The sequence below is a fragment of the Anomaloglossus baeobatrachus genome, chromosome 7 (genome assembly GCF_048569485.1).
Source record: "Anomaloglossus baeobatrachus isolate aAnoBae1 chromosome 7, aAnoBae1.hap1, whole genome shotgun sequence".
Lineage (NCBI taxonomy): Eukaryota > Metazoa > Chordata > Amphibia > Anura > Aromobatidae > Anomaloglossus > Anomaloglossus baeobatrachus.
This window is the reverse complement of record NC_134359.1, coordinates 60,696,876-60,717,893: the sequence shown is the minus strand read 5'-3', so window position 1 is coordinate 60,717,893 and position 21,018 is coordinate 60,696,876. Positions and strand designations below refer to the sequence as shown.

General features: G+C 38.4%; 1 protein-coding gene across 1 annotated transcript in view; it reads left to right on the top strand.

Annotated features, from left to right (window-relative positions):
- Positions 1–21,018, top strand: part of LOC142245878 (dynein axonemal heavy chain 11-like) — a 519,159-nt gene that overhangs the window by 416,936 nt on the left and 81,205 nt on the right. The window contains exons 65-67 of the mRNA XM_075318873.1: positions 1–120; positions 12,073–12,315; positions 15,399–15,581. Of these exons, the coding sequence (XP_075174988.1) occupies positions 1–120; positions 12,073–12,315; positions 15,399–15,581 (546 nt within the window). The remainder of the gene's footprint in view (positions 121–12,072; positions 12,316–15,398; positions 15,582–21,018) is intronic.

The following is a 21,018-nucleotide window of genomic DNA, read 5'->3' as shown; positions in this document are numbered from 1 at the left end:
GTTCCATGGGAAGATCTGCGCTACCTGTTCGGAGAGATCATGTACGGCGGTCACATCACTGATGACTGGGACAGGCGCCTCTGCCGCACGTACTTGGAGGAGTATATGCAGCCCAACCAGGTAACTGCGAGTGCCATTAAAATGCAGAGTCAGAGCTCCCTCTTCTGGGATCTGGATCACTCAGGTTCATGTTTTAAGCGCTATTACCCACACGTTTGTATATAGATTCATACCACTGATAATTGTGGAAATCATAAACCTAACACGACGAGTTTTATCTCTGATCTTTTATTTTATTGCATTTATTTAGATGAAATCAAACATAAAGCAGCCACTGAGTTTTACAGACTGATAAAACATTTTTCCTAAAATTTTAATTTTCTGCATAAACATGGCTCACATTGAGACTATGCTCACATCTTCATTGGAGCCGCTAATGCAAATTACATTATATTTACAAGAAAAGGTATCGTAGATTGCTGCATTATTTCTTCCTGAAAAATGACAGCCCCCGATTGTAGTCAGTGGGATCAAATAGGGGGTGCTGGTTTTGGATTAATTTATTTTTCCAGTTTTTCGGCTCCCATGACGTGGTAGGTATAACAGAGCAGCCTACAGGATAAACTGAATATTATATATGTATCGCAGGCTGTGTCCGCAGCAGTCATCCCCGGGATGTACTTTAGGGACAGATTTTGATATATTGTTTATCATAAATTCACTCCACATCTAAAGGGATTATTGTTTCTGCAAAGAAATGTTTTTCAATTTGTCCTTAGAAATTCCTCAAGATTTTCCAGATGTTTTTTTCATTTAATTCACTGTTTATTTTGCGTGAATAAAAATCTGTCCTTATTGCTAACTTTTTACATAAAAGACACAGCTTATATAAGGCCATATTCACACATACAGTTACATTGGGCGGCACGGTGGCTCAGTGGTTAGCACTGCAGTCTTGTGGTGGCTCAGTGGTCAGCACTGCAGTCTTGCAGCGCTGGGGTCCTGGATTCAAATCCCACCAAGGACACCATCTGCAAGCAGTTTGTATGTTCTCCCTGTGTTTGCGTGGGTGTTCTCCGGTTTCCTCCCACACTCCAAAGACGTACTGATAGGGACTCTAGATTGTGAGCCCCAATGGGGACAGTGTTGCCAATGTATGTAAAGCGCTGTGGAGTTAATAGCGCTATATAAATGAATAAAATTATTATTATTATATAGATAATGGCAAACACTTTATGATTGATGGCAAACACTGTATGGATGACATCACCCACCGTATGGATGACGGCACACTCCGTATGGATGACAGCACACACTGTATGGATGAAAGCAAACACCATAAAGATGACAGCAAACGCCTATAGATTTAAAGCCAGGAAAACAGGAGCTTTATAGGCAAAAATCAATTTTTATTGATCACAAGATTAAAAACAGCATATAATTACACCAATTGTGAAAAAATAATTAAGAGTGCTATAGATGTTAAACAGGGAAGACACCCACAAGCATGTGAGAGACAGGGGTCAGGAAAATTACTCCAAGGAAAGTAATAGGTAGCCCAAACAATCAGGGATCATAACAATGGTACAGCCATTTGTGTAACCTGCCATTCAATCAACCATAGTGAATTAGAGACAGACGTTAGCTTAATAATAAATTATTAAATCATAATGGCTTACCCATGATTAATTGACCTCACACCTCGTCTCACACATGAACAAAACCCCTCCAACGCGCGTTTCGCGTCACACCGTGTCAGCTTCTTCAGCTTCTTTCAAATATTGAATGTTTTTTGAATTAGAGATGTGTGTCGGTTCAAAACTCATGGTTCATAAAACTCCTATAGATGATGGCAATAATATCTTAAGCACTTTTTTCTAACTTCACTAAGAACACATGTCATAAGTTGGACAACTAATATCCAGTATCCTCCTGAGATAAACACGCAAAGTCTCTATTGATTGACAGCAAGCAAAGTGCTTTAAAAATATGGGGGGAAAAAGTATAAAACCAGCATATATAACAATAAGACTAAATAATTACCTTATACTTCAAACTGCAAACTCAGTATTTATGAGCCATGGGTATAGGAAATATGCAGCTGGTAAAAAGTTTAACACAAAATAATACAAATGCACAGTGTCGATATTGAAAATAATTTCTGTTTTTTTAGACATATGAGTCTGGTAAATATATATATGGTCTTAAAAAGCAGTTGGATGATGTGAAATTTCTACATCAAATCTGCATCTCCTTGCCGAAAAAAAACGATAGTTTTTGAAGCAATTTACAATGCGTTTTTACGCACTTTTTTGGATGCATTGTGGACCAAATCTGCAAAGGGAAAAAAAAAGAATAAAGCGTCATGTGCACAAAACTTCATGTATATGTACTTTGTTGTTTCAGCTTGTGCATATATATATATATATATATATATAGAGCCAATGGTGCTCTATAATTATTAACAATATATATATACAGTGTATATATATATATATATATATATATTTATATATATTATTAATAATTATAGAGCACCATTGACTCCATGGGGCTGTACATGAGTAAGTTTTACATACAGAATACAGATACAAGTTCCAACAGACAGACTGGTACAGGTTTAATTTTGTGTATACAGTGGACCCTTGGTTTACGAGAACAATCCGTTCTGGGGGTGCGCTTGTAAACCAAGTTACTCGTCTAGCAAAGCAAAATTTCCCATAGGAAATAATGCAAGCTCAGACAATTAATTCCACAACTTGTTCAAAGTCCCATCCTGGTCCCCTATTGTGCCATTCCACACACGCGCACACACACACACAAGCACGCACGCACACAGACATATTATGCTCACCTTACCTTCCGTTCCATTGCCGGCCTCATGGTTATGTAGTTCGCCGGTACAGGATGTGTATCGGTAACTATCGCGACGATGGAGGAACTTCCACTGCCAGAGCGCTGACGTCAAATGCATGAGACGCTAGCCTGTGATTGGTCAGTGCGCTGCCTTTGAGTAGCGTCTGACACCGGAAGTTCCTCCATCATCGTGATGGTTACCCGATACACATCCTGTAACGGTGAACTACAAGAATTATGTGAGGCCGGAGATGGAACGGAAGGTAAGGTGAGCATAATATGTGTTTGTGCGTGTTTGTGTGTGTTTGTGCGGACTGCAAGAGCGGGTCAGAGCGCGGGTAAAGTATGGAACCGGAAGTGTGTGCGGTGAGTATTTGCTCGTACAGCAAACCTTGCTCATAAACTGAGTTACAAATTTACAGCAAGCTTTGCTCGTATAGGGAAATGCTCGCAAACCGGGCTACTCGTAAACCGAGGATCCACTCTGTGTGTGTGTGTGTATATATATATATATATATATATATATATATATATATATATATACCATTGTGTTTATAAATATGTATGCACAGTACGTAGCTGTATATAGTAGTATATATACTTCATTAGCAAGTTGGTACTCAGAATTCTAATATCTTGTACGCTAACTTTTACTAAGTTGCTGGATTCCTGTTTTGCACATATAATGTAGATATATTGCTCGCTATAAAACATAGGGACATTGACAACACGTGTGGTAATTGCACAGAAGCGTTTTTTCCCCCTGCACTATAGATGCAATTAGAGATGTTTCTATTTAATGAAATTAACTGTGATGATGTTAATTACAAAAATGTACAAGTGTTACGGTGACTCTATATTTCTTTTTATATCCGATGAAAAATACCCCCAAAGACAGAGATGTTTTTAAAGTTAGAAGTATACATAAGGAAAAATGTGTCGAATTATTACAAAACACAGCTCACATTGAAAATATAGCTAATGTTGATGTTGATTTCAACAAAGAGGGTATATAAAGCGTGTAACCACCGAATCCATTCACATTGCACTGAAATACAGGATAATATGATTGCAGCCCTGACCTGCCTAATAATGCAGCCACTTTCCATACAGTGGACCTGTGACCAGATTTCACACACAAATTACAGATACTATTAGGGTATGTGCGCATGCTGCGTTTTTGGTGCAGAAATTTTCTGCACTAAAATCTGCACTTTGTGGCAGAAAAATGCACCACAAAAGGCATACATTTTTTAGTGCGTTTTTTTGGTGCATTTTTGTGGCATGCTTTTTTTTAAGTGAAATCAATGGCAGGAAGAGTTACAAAATGCAGGAAAAAAACAACACCATTAATTTACACGCTGCTTCTTTCTTTTCTGCATCCAAAACTGCAAGGAAAAAAGAAGCAATGTGCGCATAGCTCTTCAGAATTCTCATTGACTTCTCTGGCATAAGGCTAAATATGAAGATTTAGTCAACAAACTGCACCAAAAACCACATTAAAAATGCACTGTGCTCACAAGGCCTAAAACAGATTTCTAAGGCTATGTGTCCACGTTGCTTTTTACCTGCTTTTTTGCTGCTTTTTCAACTGCAGCGTTTAATGGCAAAATAGATGTGCTCTGCTTTTCAAGCAAAGTCTATGGGAATTTGGGTTTCTTGTGCCCACTATGCAGTTCAAACTGCAGCCTTTTTCTGGCAGAAATTTGGGCAAAAACTCTGCTTTGCAGTTCAAAACGCAAATGGCAAAAACAATTGACATGTCAATTGTTTTTGCCATTTGGGTTTTGCACTGCAAAGCTGAGTTTTTGTCCAAAGTTCTGCCACAAAAAGGCTGCAGTTTGAACTGCATAGTGCGGACAAGAAACCCAAATTCCCATAGACTTTGCTTTAAAAGCAGAACACATCCATTTTGGCATTAAACGCTGCAGTTGAAAAAGCAGCAAAAAAGCAGGTAAAAAGCAACATGGACACATAGCCTTAGACTTTATGATGCTGGTGTAATTACTTTGAAAATCCATGTCAGAATCTTTTATAAAAGTTTTTGGTCCTGAGACCTGGACTCAGAAAATGCTCGTTTCAACGTCAGAATTTTACAGCCATTCTGACATGGATTTTCCAAGTATTTCATCTTCATCTGGCCTAAAAGATCTATTTAGCTATGTTAAATCTGGTGATCGGTCCACTTTAACACTAGAACTACTGAGGTAATCATTTTGACTACTTTGCACCATGTATTTCTATATAGGTGTCACGAGTCCAGTAGTTCTAGTGTTAACCCTCCTGGGTCCTCATGACAATGAGGCTAGGTTGTGTCTCTATTACTATAAGGCTATGTGCGCACGTTGTATTTTGCGTGCTTCTTTTCAGCACAAAAAAATGTGTTTTGGCCTGAAAAAAGCAAGGTTTTATGCTTTTTTCATGCTTTTTTCATGCTTCTTTTCATGCTTTCTTTTATGCTTCTTTTAATACTTCTTTTATGCTTCTTTTCATACTTCTTTTCATGCTTCTTTTCATGCTTTCTTTTCATGCTTTCTTTAATGCTTCTTTTAATACTTCTTTTATGCTTCTTTTCATACTTCTTTTCATGCTTTCTTTTCATGCTTTTTTTATGCTTTTTTCATACTTCTATTCATGCTTTCTTTTCATTCTTCTTTTCATGCTTTCTTTTCATGCTGTCTTTTCATGCTGTCTTTTCATGCTTCTTTTCATGCTTTCTTTATGCTTCTTTTAATACTTCTTTTATGCTTCTTTTCATGCTTTTTTTCATGCTTTCTTTTCATGCTTTCTTTTCATGCTTTTTTCATATTTTTTTCATACTTCTTTTCATGCTCTCTTTCATGCTTTTTTCATACTTCTTTTCATGCTTTCTTTCATGCTTTTTTCATACGTCTTTTCATGCTTTCTTTTCATGCTTTCTTTTCATGCTTTTCATGCTTTCTTTTATGCTTCTTTTCATGCTTTCTTTTCAGGATTTTTAATCTTTTGAGATACAGAAAATGCAGGAAAAGAAGCAGAAATAATTGACATGCTGCTTCTTTTTTCAGCAACAAAATCTGCAAGGAAAAAAGAAGCAATGTGCGCACATCACTTCAAGATTCTCATAGACTTTACTGGGATGCGTTTTTACTTGTAGTATTGATTAAAATCTGCAAGAAAAGAGCATGAAAAAAACAACATGTGCACATAGCTTTACAGCAAGCACAAAGAAGAAAAAAGTAATGTATGCATTCAAAACGGCACTATACATACATTGTGTGAACGTAGCCGATATTTCTGAAGGTCGCAGAAGATTACTGATGTTCTGCTATCTCCATATCACTGTTATTAGTGACCTGTATATCAGAGATGTAGAGAAGACACAGATCGTGTATTTCCTGTTACCTGGTCCCCAGTAGTCCAAAAATAATGAATAAACACATATAGAAATTTGCAAAATAAATACATAAAAAAGTAAAAATCACCAATGATAAAAGTAATAAAATAATTAAATAAATAAAAGCATACTTCAATTGTGAATGCATTTTTTTTTGGGGGGGGCGGGTTAATACATTCATATCAAAAGTAATGTACATTACCCAAAACATACAAAAACTAATCTTGGCCACAAATGTTGTATCTGGTTTACACTTACATGTGATCTATCTACTTTAAGCACTTTTTACAAAAAAAAAAAAAGAAAAAAGTTTGCTCCTGGATCAGTATTATAGATGATAAACCTATACAATAACAACAAGGTAAAATTTTGTTCTGAACATAGTCATCAAAGGGTTAAAATTGTTTACAAAGATCAGAGCTTCTTACATCTTGATATAATCCTAGTACAACTCTATTGGTTCATACATAACAACTGCACTCGGTTTTCATTAAATACATATGTGCCCATTTGCAAATTAAATTATTTTTTATGAAAATTCTCCCTAACTTTTACCAAATGTTTTAGCATTTCCATATAAAAAAAAATAAAAAAAAATAAAAGAAAACAAACAGAAAAACAACAAACAAAAAAAAAATGTTTTATTGTGCCTGGTAAGATGTTGGAAAGCTGAACGGTGTAAATAACTATTTCAGTTGAGGTTTTGCAGATCCGCATGTGAAGCAATTAAAGTAAATGGCAATCATATTGCGGGGACAATCAAAGCTCTATGTGGCATGTTTAATTGTAAGGCAAACAGGCAAACATATCCATGATGGGACAGAAACGCCATGTCGTGTTAACCTTCCTCATTATCGCCACTTCCTGCTCCGTTTTGTGTCAGCGGCATAACACAGGGATAATCACACTGTACACATGCACTCATTGTGGAAGAGGAGATTTTCATTGGAATATTGGATGCAGCAAGATCCTAGTGTATTATTTAATGGGATATGATGAATAAAAGAGCAAAAATACAACAATGCCGCAATTAAAGGAATTGTCCCAACAATAGCATTCATCACTTATCCACAAGAGATGGTGAGAAATGTATAATCCAGGGAAATCGAGCACTGTGATCCCCTTCCGATCAAGGGAAGGGGGTTCCCATGTAAATGGATCAATAGTGGCCATAAATGAGCCCTACTCCATTCACTACGGTATCTTTACCTATAAGTGTGGTCACTAGCGATTGGCGAGCGTTCTCAGCACTGCTCAGGACTCAATGAAGCATCAGGTGGCCCTTCTTGTCGAAGTATTGCGGGTGCTTGGATGTGTCATTTGTGAAAAATCCAATAGAAAGCACAGGCTTGCTTCAGTGAATGATGGAAGCCAGCACCCCAATGAGAGCCACCATACATAATAAACATTTTTGGATGTAGTGTGTCCAAAAAAGAAAAAACTCCACCCTCGTCTGGAAATGCTCTGTATATGGCTGTCTGTATGGGGGCGTTGCATCAGGTGGCTCAGGTAAGCTCGATTCTTTGCGAAGTATTGTGGGTGCTCGGATGTGTCATTCGTGAAACATCAAACACAAAACACAAAGCACAGGATTGCTTCAGTGAATGATAGGAGCCAGCACCCCAGAGAGATCCGCCATACATAGTCAATGTTTTTGGATGTAGTGTGTCCAAAAAAGAAAAAAACTCCACACTCCCCTGGAAATTCTCTGTATATGGCTGTCTGTATGGGGGCGAAGCATCATGTGGCTTGGGTAAGCTTGGTTCTTAGCGAAGTATTGCGGGTGCTCGGATGTGCCATTCGTGAAATATCCAACAGAAAGCACAGGCTCGCTTCAGTGAATGATAGGAGCCGGCACCCCAGTGAGATCCGCCATACATAGTCAATGTTTTTGGATGTAGTGTGTCCAAAAAAGAAAAAACTCCACCCTCCCCTGGAAATGCTCTGTATATGGCTGTCTGTATGGGAGCGTAGAACCAAACTGCCCAATCATTGACGTCCATAATACTCATTACTTGAGTTGAGTCATTCCGAGTGTCTCGAGGAAAGAGTACTCAAGCATCAAAATGTTCACTCATCATTACCAGAGATGAGTGAACCTGAGGTTCGAGATTAGGGTTCGGAAACCGACTTCCATAAAAAACAAAGCTCAGGTTCAAAGTTTGAGTGAGTTACGAGTGCAAAACACTCAAGCAAGCAGCGCTGTGCTTGGGTATGATTGATGCTCAGCCCTGTGCGAGCCGCCTGCAGTGTTTGAACGGCTCACACTGGGGCTAACAACAGTGTTTTCAGATGTAGTGTGCATCAAACAAAAAAAAAAAATAGAAAAATTCCACCATACCCCCCCGGAAGTGTTCTGCTTATGGCTGGCTGCATGTGCATGGAGCCACGAAATGCCTAATTACAGACTTCCATTGAGGTTCGAATCAAGTGGGGCTAAAAAACCGAACTTTTTTAAGGTTCGACTGTACCTGGTGAACTGAACTTCCAAAGGTTCGCTCATCTCTTATCATTACGAGTACTGAGCACCAAGCAGTGTAGAGCTCGCTCATCACTAGGGGTCACATAAGCACACTACCGCTCCCATAGACCCATGGAAGTGAATGGAGCAGTGGTCACACATGTTCTCTACTGCTCAGGAAATACATAACCTCCTTACTAGTAATTGGTCTGGGATCCAAATAGTCAACACCCCACCGATCATGAGTGTATCAATTATGCGGTGGATGGGTGATAAATGTTGATTTGAAGTAAAGGTGCAATTGCATTGTATGATTATGATAAAAGAGAATTCAGAAGAATGCTTATTTCCTGATAATCGTGCAGTCTAAACAGGCTGCCGATCACCCGAAGAAAGGGCAAAACGCTCAGATCATTCATCGGGTAAAATGATCGTATGGGTGGCACAAAATATCATAAATCTCGGCAGCATATAGCCCATTTTTGGAAGGACAGTGGCATCCATTACCGATTGTTGAGTGAACATCTGAAGCATGGTTTGGCTGTGTAAACAGGCTACTAAATGGCCGCCGACCGGCAAACATGTTGCCAATCAGTGGCAACCTAACAATGCACATTGCACAGTGTCAATGAACCTTAACCTCTTTATTAATTACAATAGCAAACCCGTGAATACACCCACAACTTACACTGAGTTGAATTATTTCCAGCAGTGTTCAGTAGGGCTGAGATCACATAGGGTCCTAGAACGTAGTAGACTACATTCGGGTGTCCGCCTGCAGAAAAATATATGCCCGAAAATGGTGCAAGACAGAGCACACGCTGACTCCGTCTGCTCCATTATAGTCAATGGCCCTGTCGGCGTAAGAATACGAAACACATTTTGCGAGGGGGATGGGGGGAGGACGGATGCCCCGACGTGACCAGTGAACATAGGTAAAAACGCAATGTGAAAGCGGCCTTACCAAACCTTCTCAAACCTAACAATGGACAAGACATTTTTCATCCTTGGAAACCTCATCCATTTGAGCTTCTGTCTCCATGGGAAATTTAAGACTCAATAATAAGTTTTGCAAATAAGATTGGACACTTTTTTACTTCCAGGGCTTAAATACAATGAGCCGACATGTAGCAGGGTTGTGTCTGTGTTATTAGTATTAATGATTGTTCATGTAGATTGGATGCTTTTTTGCATCTGTTGTTAAAATATGTGGTTGCTATGGTAAATTCTACTAGTTACAGGAGTTGTGCACATATTAATATGTTAGGAACACAAATGGGAAAACCAAAACACATCGCCAAGAATAAAATATATAATTTTTGTTAGAAATTATAAAATTCAAGGTGCAAAACAGTGATTGAAAAAAGCAGCACAGCACATCACGTCAGGGGAAGAAATGAAAAGTGCAGGCGCACAGAAAATATATATTAGTAAATAGGTCTCATATAACACTGGCATATTGGATAAGTAGATCACAAGTGTGAATCAAATATATAGAGCAGAGATAAAGCATGGCCCATTCACCTTATAATAACATAAGAGACAGTGTCAGAGGGTAAACAAAGGAATACATTTGTACATAATACCTAGTGGCATCTCCTCCAGCTGGTGCTGGCGCCAGGTCCCGACGCGCGTTTCATCTTGTGGCCTTTGTCAGGTTCAGACGGCGGGAATATTAATAAAATGGGCCAGTCATGTCCACAAATTATGTGCTCACCTGCATAGCAGACAGGTGCAGGAACTGCCTGCATTTACATGCACTAATCTAAAATATAATATAGAATTAGATTAGTACATCCTGAAGGTTTTTTGGGGAGACCAACAGTCCATGTGAATATCTTAATGAGGCCTAGGACACTCTCTGATTCCCAAAAGAATTTACCAGGCATAATTGATTAATTGACAATTATTTTCCAGTGTTTCATATAGGCAGTAGTAAAGTCAACTCTAGAAAAAAATGGCCAAAATGTTACCGTAATGCATAAATTCAACCCATACCAGGACATTGGCATGGTCAATGTTCTGTGTAACCAGAATTGGTGCTATTTTGTGGAACCATTGAGATGTCACTTTGTATTTTCCAATTATCAGATAATGGGAACATTGGATATGAATAGTGTTGAGCGGACCCGGATCTGAAAAATCCGGATCCGCACGGTTCGAGGTTCAGATCCGAGTCCGTCCAGTACCCGGGATCCGGGGTGCACGATCCGGATCCGTTTTTCTTTTTTTCTCTCTCTCTCCCTCTCTCCCTCTCTCTCTATATCTCTTCGTCTCCCCCTCTCCCTCTCCCTCTCCTCCTCTCCTTCTCCCTCTCTCCCTCTCTCCCTCTCTCCCTCTCTCTCTCTCTCCCTCCCCCCGGATCCGACTCCCTATTCATTTACATAGCCGCGGATTCCGGATGATAGCCGATCCGCTCAACTCTAGATATGAATCTAACCCATCATTATGACTGTAGACACGATTATTCCAACACAAACACCTAATATTAGTCATATTAGATTAGTCTGTTCTGTAAGTTGTCCATAGATATATTATATAGACATTGCGATAAAGAATATATTGTAAAGGAGTTCACGTTGGATTGGGACCCACCAGAGAAAAGAAGCCGAATCTTGTATATTTTATACACTGCACTCTCATGTGTTTTCCTTTTTGGTTCATTTCATCTACACTTGTATCTTTCCAAAATAGTCTTATTTTAAGGATCTGGAAAAGAAAAAAAGTGTAAGCAATCAGACACCCCCTCCCCCTGCCAATTCCAAGCCATCATGCCGGAGACTGAAGATCATCCTACAGAACTATTTTCTCCTTTGATGAGATTTACGGCACCACGTACACTGTAGCTTTATGTTCCATCATATGTTTCCAGCCTCATATTTTAAAGCCTTAAAATACTTGACCCTTAATATTATTCATGCTGTAAGTTAGTCAAACTTGCCGCACAGAGCAATAGAAGCAGCATGCACCAAGCCAGACGTTCTCTTGATCTCTTGTAACAATGACTGAAAAGAATTGCAGGGACAAGAGAATTAAGGACAGAGATCCCGCTGGTCAAAGCACAGGAAACTTGGATCTGTAGCCACCCTGCTAGGAAGGATTATTTCTGTTTTCTGTCATATTCAATGAAACTCTGTTATAGCGCAAATCTAAGGGTCTCCAGTGGTCTGAAGGAGGAGAATAAAAACAAACATGGAAAATAAAAACTCTATACACACGATGGCAGCCCATGATATCCGCCAACACAGTCTGGACACTTTTCTCGAAATAATGTCACCGATGGTAATTTTCTCCGAGTCTCTACCAATATCCCCCGGAGATTTAGTGTGAAGTATTTTTTGTTATGATGATTACATCCAATGTTCTCTTTTTCCTCCAGTTTGATAGGAAACTCGCCTTAGCGCCTGGATTTGTGATACCCTCTAACCTTGACTATCAAGGCTACCATAGATACATTGATGAGATGTTGCCACCTGAGAGCCCCGTCCATTATGGCCTCCACCCTAACGCAGAAATTGAATTCTTAACTGTGACTTCAGACAATCTCTTCCGTACGTTGTTAGAATTACAGTCACGAGATTCTATAAACGGTGAAGGAGCACCTCAGACCGAGGAGGAGAAGGTTAGTGTCGTTATTCTGAGCATGTACTGGAAAAGACTAAGACTTTGTGTGTGATCTTCAAATGGAATATCAGCTTATGTTTCTGGTTATTTATTGGGCAGGAATCTTATGAACGTTTTTTGGTCTGGTATAGACAGGTGGGTATTCGGAAGTCCTTGTATAAGGACTGAAGTATATACTTCTCATTCACGAAATCAGGAAGATGATTTACAGGAAGTCGGTCAACTCCCAACCAATGTCTAAGACTCAATGCACATAACGCGTTTTGATGCTTTTTTTTTTTATCCCACATATATAAAAGGAAAGAACAGCCACAATTAACACTAGAAGTCCCAGAGAGGGGTCATTTAACATTTCTACCATTGGAACCCTATAGAGCTCGAAATTCTTCTAGTGTTAATACTGACGGGCGGCACGGTGGCTCAGTGGTTAGCACCGCAGTCTTGCAGCGCTGGGGTCCTGGGTTCAAATCCCACCAAGGACACCATCTGCAAGGAGTTTGTATGTTCTCCCCATGTTTGCGTGGGTTTCCTCCAGGTTCTCCAGTTTCCTCCCACATTCCAAAAACATACTGATAGAGAATTTAGATTGTGAGCCCCAATGGGGACAGTATTCCTGATGTATGTAAAGCGCCATGGAATATGTTAGCGCTATATAAAAAAATAAAGATTTTTACTGACATCCGTTAAAATTAATTTTTATGCATTTTTTACGCCAATGGATGTGTGGTTTGGTAAATTTTTTGGAATATGGCTTAATTTCTTTGTTTGGAAATGCATGCAAAATGCTTCAAAAAATTGCAGAATAGTTTTTGATACGGACAATAAATTCCCCATTGGATTCTATTCGGAAAAAAAAAACCACATGAAAATATAGAAACACTTTACATGCAACATTTGCCTCCTCAACACCTTTGTCAGGTTAAAATATAATCTCAGGTAATACTCACCCTCCCCTGATTCAGCGCTGTGTGTCTGCTACTGCAGTTTTGTGGATGAGCATGTGACTGCTGCAGCCAATCACTCAGCTTATTGACTTTGTCTATGTTACCAGAAATCCCTTTAAAGGGAATCTGTCACCATATTTTTGCTTTCTAACCCAAGAACAGCATAATGTTGAGCTAAATACCCTGATTTCAACCATTTTATCACTTATTGACTGTTTTTTATACTTTTGATAAAATCATTATTTTATCAGCAGGAGATTATCACTTTAGGACTAGTAAACCTTCTCCTGCATATTCATGAGCTCTGTATAACCCCACCCCCACCACTGATATGCACAGTGTACACATAAAGCTGCCAATCAGCAGTGTGGGCGGGGTTATACAGAGCTCAGAGGGACATCTGCAGCAGATAAAACATTGATTTTATTAAAACTATAGCAAGCAGCCCAGTAAGTGACACATCGCTGGAATCAGGGTCTCTGCCCCTATATTATGCTGCTCTCAAATGAGGTAGCAAAAATATGTTAACATATACTCTTTAATATTATCTCACCTAACATTCACTCATCATAAAATGTACTGAAAATATTTTCTGAAACGTTTGCATATACATTTATTTTTATTTTTTTTACAACTTTATGGAACAAATATTTTGGATATTTGGAATTAATAGGGTAAGAGCTTTAAAAAAAAAAAAATCCAAGATACATTACTGGCTACAAAAATCAACACATGGGATATCTGTAATTAATAGGGTAAGGGCTAGGGATGATCGAATACTTCGATTATTCGGCTTCGCGAATATTTTCTGAATACCTCGTCGCTATTCGATGCGCAAATGTAAGTCTATGGGAAACCCAAATAGTTCCAAATAGTTGTTATTCAGGTTTCCCATAGACTTACATTGCGCATCGAATATTCACGAACAGTCGAATAGTAGCGAGGTATTCGGAAAATATTCGCGAAGCCGAATATTTATATTCCGAATATATATATATTCCGAATATATATATATATATATATATATATATATATATATATTCCGAATATATATATATATATATTTATATTCCGAATATATATATAGCCGAATATATATATTCGATCATCCCTAGTGAGGGCCTTTTGGAAAAAAAAATCCAGGATACATTACTGGCTAAAAAAAAAATCAGCCCTTATTATCAAACAGAGTTAAGATCGTAAAATAAGGAAAATTCCCAAATTGAACATTTTTGCATGCGTTCACAGTACGTTATATCTTGTAATTGTTGCATTTGCTCATTAAAGTCACTTGAAGATGTAGAACTCAAGTGCAGGTATTTGCCTTTTAGTTAAAATCCCAAAGGATAAATAAAAAATCTCAGACCTTTTTTTCCGTGGTGAAGAAAAACTCATTAAAAGTGGAGAGTTTAATGAAGAGCATCATTGTGATCTAAGGATGATCCCAGGCAGGAGCCTGTGTTATACAAGAACTCATTAACGTGTTTAGAAGATGCTCTATTTATTTTTTCCTGTTTTCTATGTAGATTTTCCAGTTCAATGTTACTGATTTGACCATACTGGTATTAGCATTAAATATATCAACAAAAATCCTGTAACATACTCCTAATAAGTATATTATTGGACTCTGGTGTAGAAATATAAGCTATGCACATCCCAGTAGTGCAGATTTTATGGTTCACCCTAGGGAATGTATATATGTTCGTAGGAATAAACTAATAGACATTACTTCCCCTGAATTCCCTGGAGCGTCAACCTTTTCTGTTGTACCGGATGACCTCTACGTTGGTAGCACTCTCATTAGAAGTGTGACTATAAATAATATATAGTCCGAAAAACTAGAGGCGCAGAAGCAATACCAAGTGTATGTATCATAGAGGCAGAGAAGAGCAAGAGTGTGCAGATTTGTGAACCATTACCAGACCCTCCAGCTATATATGTACACCCATGCTAAGTACACGTGTATGCTAATCATATACTGTATGTAGGAAACAGGTCTGTGCATTTCAAACACTATCAATCCCCTCCAATTGTATTTATAAATAAATATCAAAATAAATCAATATCAATTATTGTATAGTATCTCAGTTAGAAAGTATAAGTATGTGACATGGTTATAATTTATTTTTTCCCTCAGGTTAAAGCTTTTCTGGATGATATCCTAGATAAACTCCCTGATGGATATAACATGGCAGATATAACTTCAAAGACAGCCGACCGGTCTCCATACATCCTTGTGTGCTTCCAAGAATGCGAGAGAATGAATCTCCTCCTTCATGAAATCAGACGTTCTCTAAAGGAGCTGGATCTTGGTCTTAAGGTATCGGATATAGACATAAATACTGTATATATGTACACATATACGGTATATATGTATATGTGTGTGTGTATATATATATATGCGTGTGTTGTGTGTATATATATATATATATATATATATATATGTATATATATATGTATATGTGTATATATATATATATATATATATGTGTGTGTGTGTATATACAGCATTTATATGTACATACCTATATATGTATAATATATATAATATGGATATATATACATATATATGTATATACATTTATGCACAAACATATATATATATATATATATATATATATATGTGTATATATATATATATATATATATATATATATATATACACACACACACACACATATATATATGTATATATATATATAGTGTGTGTGTATATATATATATATATATATATAAATATGTGTGTGTGTGTGTGTGTATATATATATATATATATATATATATATATATGTGTTTGTGCATAAATGTATATACATATATGTATATATATGTATATCCATATTATATATATTATACATATATATATATGTACATATAAATACTGTATATACACACACACACACACATACAAGTATATATACTGCTCAAAAAAAAAAGGGAACACTAAAATACCATTGTGTTGTTTAAGTGTTCCCTTTATTCTTTTGAGCAGTAAATATATATACACACATTATACAGTTAGGTCCAGAAATATTTGGACAGTGACACAAGTTTTGTTATTTTAGCTGTTTACAAAAACATGTTCAGAAATACAATTATATATATAATATGGGCTGAAAGTGCACACTCCCAGCTGCAATATGAGAGTTTTCACATCCAAATCGGAGAAAGGGTTTAGGAATCATAGCTCTGTAATGCATAGCCTCCTCTTTTTAAAGGGACCAAAAGTAATTGGACAAGGGACTCTAAGGGCTGCAATTAACTCTGAAGGCGTCTCCCTCGTTAACCTGTAATCAATGAAGTAGTTAAAAGGTCTGGGGTTGATTACAGGTGTGTGGTTTTGCATTTGGAAGCTGTTGCTGTGACCAGACAACATGCGGTCTAAGGAACTCTCAATTGAGGTGAAGCAGAACATCCTGAGGCTGAAAAAAAAAGAAAAAATCCATCAGAGAGATAGCAGACATGCTTGGAGTAGCAAAATCAACAGTCGGGTACATTCTGAGAAAAAAGGAATTGACTGGTGAGCTTGGGAACTCAAAAAGGCCTGGGATTCCACGGATGACAACAGTGGTGGATGATACTTTCTTTGGTGAAGAAGAACCCGTTCACAACATCAACTGAAGTCCAGAACACTCTCAGTGAAGTAGGTGTATCTGTCTCTAAGTCAACAGTAAAAAGAAGACTCCATGAAAGTAAATACAAAGGGTTCACCTCTAGATGCAAACCATTCATCAATTCCAAAAATAGACAGGCCAGAGTTAAATTTGCTGAAAAACACCTCATGAAGCCAGCTCAGTTCTGGAAAAGTATTCTATGGACAGATGAGACAAAGATTAACCTGTACCAGAATGACGGGAAGAAAAAAGTTTGGAGAAGAAAGGGAACGGCACATGATCCAAGGCACACCACATCCTCTGTAAAACATGGTGGAGGCAACGTGATGGCATGGGCATGCATGGCTTTCAATGGCACTGGGTCACTTGTGTTTATTGATGACATGTACCGGGATATACTTTCAGCCCAGATTCAGCCAAATGCCGCAAAGTTGATCGGACGGCGCTTCATAGTACAGATGGACAATGACCCCAAGCAGCCAAAGCTACCCAGGAGTTCATGAGTGCAAAAAAGTGGAACATTTTGCAATGGCCAAGTCAATCACCAGATCTTAACCCAATTGAGCATGCATTTCACTTGCTTAAATCCAGACTTAAGACGGAAAGACCCACAAACAAGCAAGACCTGAAGGCTGCGGCTGTAAAGGCCTGGCAAAGCATTAAGAAGGAGGAAACCCAGCGTTTGGTGATGTCCATGGGTTCCAGACTTAAGGCAGTGATTGCCTCCAAAGGATTCGCAACAAAATATTGAAAATAAAAATATTTTGTTTGGGTTTGGTTTATTTGTCCAATTACTTTTGACCTCCTAAAATGTGGAGTGTTTGTAAAGAAATGTGTACAATTCCTACAATTTCTATCAGATATTTTTGTTCAAACCTTCAAATTAAACGTTACAATCTGCACTTGAATTCTGTTGTAGAGGTTTCATTTCAAATCCAATGTGGTGGCATGCAGAGCCCAACTCGCGAAAATTGTGTCACTGTCCAAATATTTCTGGACCTAACTGTATATATATATATATATATATATATATATATATATATATATTATACTTATTATATATATATATATATATATATATATATATATATATATATATATACAGTATGTGGGTGTATATATATATATATATATATAAAAATATATATATAGATGTATAGGCTAGGCTAAGTTAAGTGTGCATCAACCTTTGCATTGCTTCATAATAAAATAAAAAGCTACATATATACCTAAATGTGTTGACAATATGTTGCCTGTACTTTACCTTTAATTTAATTGAGAGTTTATGGGTCTGTCCCCAAAGATCTAAGATCTAAGTTGACATTGTCCTACTGGGGTTTTCTAGTGAATTAAAAATATAGGTAAGGCTAAATGATCTTTCCATAGTACTTTAGATAACATGCTAAAGTAGTGCCAGCACTCTAGATGCCCCCACTCTATACTAGCTACTGTATTCTGAAGAAAAAGACTGATGGCACTTCCTACTTTCTAATGTGAACAGGTGCAAACTGAGCATGAAACATTAACTAAAAGGAGACAGTTGCCCTCTGTAGTGTTAAGATATGTGTAACAATCAATATAGGAATATAGACATGCATTAGTGCTATGGATACATGTAAAAATTGAGATACTTCACACACAAAAATGGGCAGATATATGTGAGCTCTTTACCTAAAGGGTACTTTACACGCTGCGATATCGGTACCAATATCGCTAGCGAGCATACCCGCCCCCGTCGGTTGTGTGTCACGGGCAAATCGCTGCCCGTGGCGCACAACATCGCTAATACCCGTCACACGGACTTACCTTCCCTGTGACATCGCTCTGGCCGGCGATCCACCTCCTTTCTAAGGGGGCGGTTCGTGCAGCGTCACAGTGACGTCACACGGCAGCCGTCCAATAGCAGAGGAGGGGCGGAGATGAGCGGCCGGAACATGCCGCCCACCTCCTTCCTTCCTCATTGCCGGTGAACGCAGGTAAGGAGATGTTCGTCGTTCCTGCGGTGTCACACATATCGATGTGTGATGCCGTAGGAACGACAAACAACATCATACCTGCAGCAGCAACGATATTTGGAAAAGGAGCGACGTGTCAACGAGCAACGATTTTTCACATTTTTGCGCCGCTCATTGATCGTCACTCCTTGGTGTCACACTCTGCGATGTCGCTAACGGCACCGGATGTGCGGCACTAACGACGTGATCCCGAGGATATATCATTAGTGATGTCGTAGCGTATAAAGCACCCTTTAGTCCTAGTCATGGCTGCCTATCTAAAGGAGTTTTCCCAGAAACAAAGTTAACATTAAATTTTATTTTTAATCAATAGATCTTGGAATAATAATTACAGTTAGGTCCAGAAATATTTGGACAGTGACACAATTTTCGCGAGTTGGGCTCTGCATGCTACCACATTGGATTTGAAATGAAACCTCTACAACAGAATTCAAGTGCAGATTGTAACGTTTAATTTGAAGGTTTGAACAAAAATATCTGATAGAAATTGTAGGAATTGTACACATTTCTTTACAAACACTCCACATTTTAGGAGGTCAAAAGTAATTGGACAAATAAACCAAACCCAAAAAAAAAATTTTATTTTCAATATTTTGTTGCGAATCCTTTGGAGGCAATCACTGCCTTAAGTCTGGAACCCATGGACATCACCAAACGCTGGGTTTCCTGCTTCTTAATGCTTTGCCAGGCCTTTACAGCCGCAGCCTTCAGGTCTTGCTTGTTTGTGGGTCTTTCCGTCTTAAGTCTGGATTTGAGCAAGTGAAATGCATGCTCAATTGGGTTAAGATCTGGTGATTGACTTGGCCATTGCAGAATGTTCCACTTTTTTGCACTCATGAACTCCTGGGTAGCTTTGGCTGTATGCTTGGGGTCATTGTCCATCTGTACTATGAAGCGCCGTCCGATCAACTTTGCGGCATTTGGCTGAATCTGGGCTGAAAGTATATCCCGGTACACTTCAGAATTCATCCGGCTACACTTGTCTGCTGTTATGTCATCAATAAACACAAGTGACCCAGTGCCATTGAGAGCCATGCATGCCCATGCCATCACGTTGCCTCCACCATGTTTTACAGAGGATGTGGTGTGCCTTGGATCATGTGCCGTTCCCTTTCTTCTCCAAACTTTTTTCTTCCCATCATTCTGGTACAGGTTGATTTTGGTCTCATCTGTCCATAGAATACTTTTCCAGAACTGAGCTGGCTTCATGAGGTGTTTTTCAGCAAATTTAACTCTGGCTTGTCTATTTTTGGAATTGATGAATGGTTTGCATCTAGATGTGAACCCTTTGTATTTACTTTCATGGAGTCTTCTCTTTACTGTTGACTTAGAGACAGATATACCTACTTCACTGAGAGTGTTCTGGACTTCAGTTGATGTTGTGAATGGGTTCTTCTTCACCAAAGAAAGTATGCGGCGATCATCCACCACTGTTGTCATCCGTGGACGCCCAGGCCTTTTTGAGTTCCCAAGCTCACCAGTCAATTCCTTTTTTCTCAGAATGTACCCGACTGTTGATTTTGCTACTCCAAGCATGTCTGCTATCTCTCTGATGGATTTTTTCTTTTTTTTCAGCCTCAGGATGTTCTGCTTCACCTCAATTGAGAGTTCCTTAGACCGCATGTTGTCTGGTCACAGCAACAGCTTCCAAATGCAAAACCACACACCTGTAATCAACCCCAGACCTTTTAACTACTTCATTGATTACAGGTTAACGAGGGAGACGCCTTCAGAGTTAATTGCAGCCCTTAGAGTCCCTTGTCCAATTACTTTTGGTCCCTTGAAAAAGAGGAGGCTATGCATTACAGAGCTATGATTCCTAAACCCTTTCTCCGATTTGGATGTGAAAACTCTCATATTGCAGCTGGGAGTGTGCACTTTCAGCCCATATTATATATATAATTGTATTTCTGAACATGTTTTTGTAAACAGCTAAAATAACAAAACTTGTGTCACTGTCCAAATATTTCTGGACCTAACTGTAATTTCCACAATTGGACGTGTTTAAATAAAAAGTTCCTGTGCTGAGATAATCTTATATTTGTGCCCCTGCTATGTACTGTGTAATGGCTGTGTCTGACCGTACAGGGGCATGGTCTGATCTTACCAAATTTGCTGGAAAGGGGAG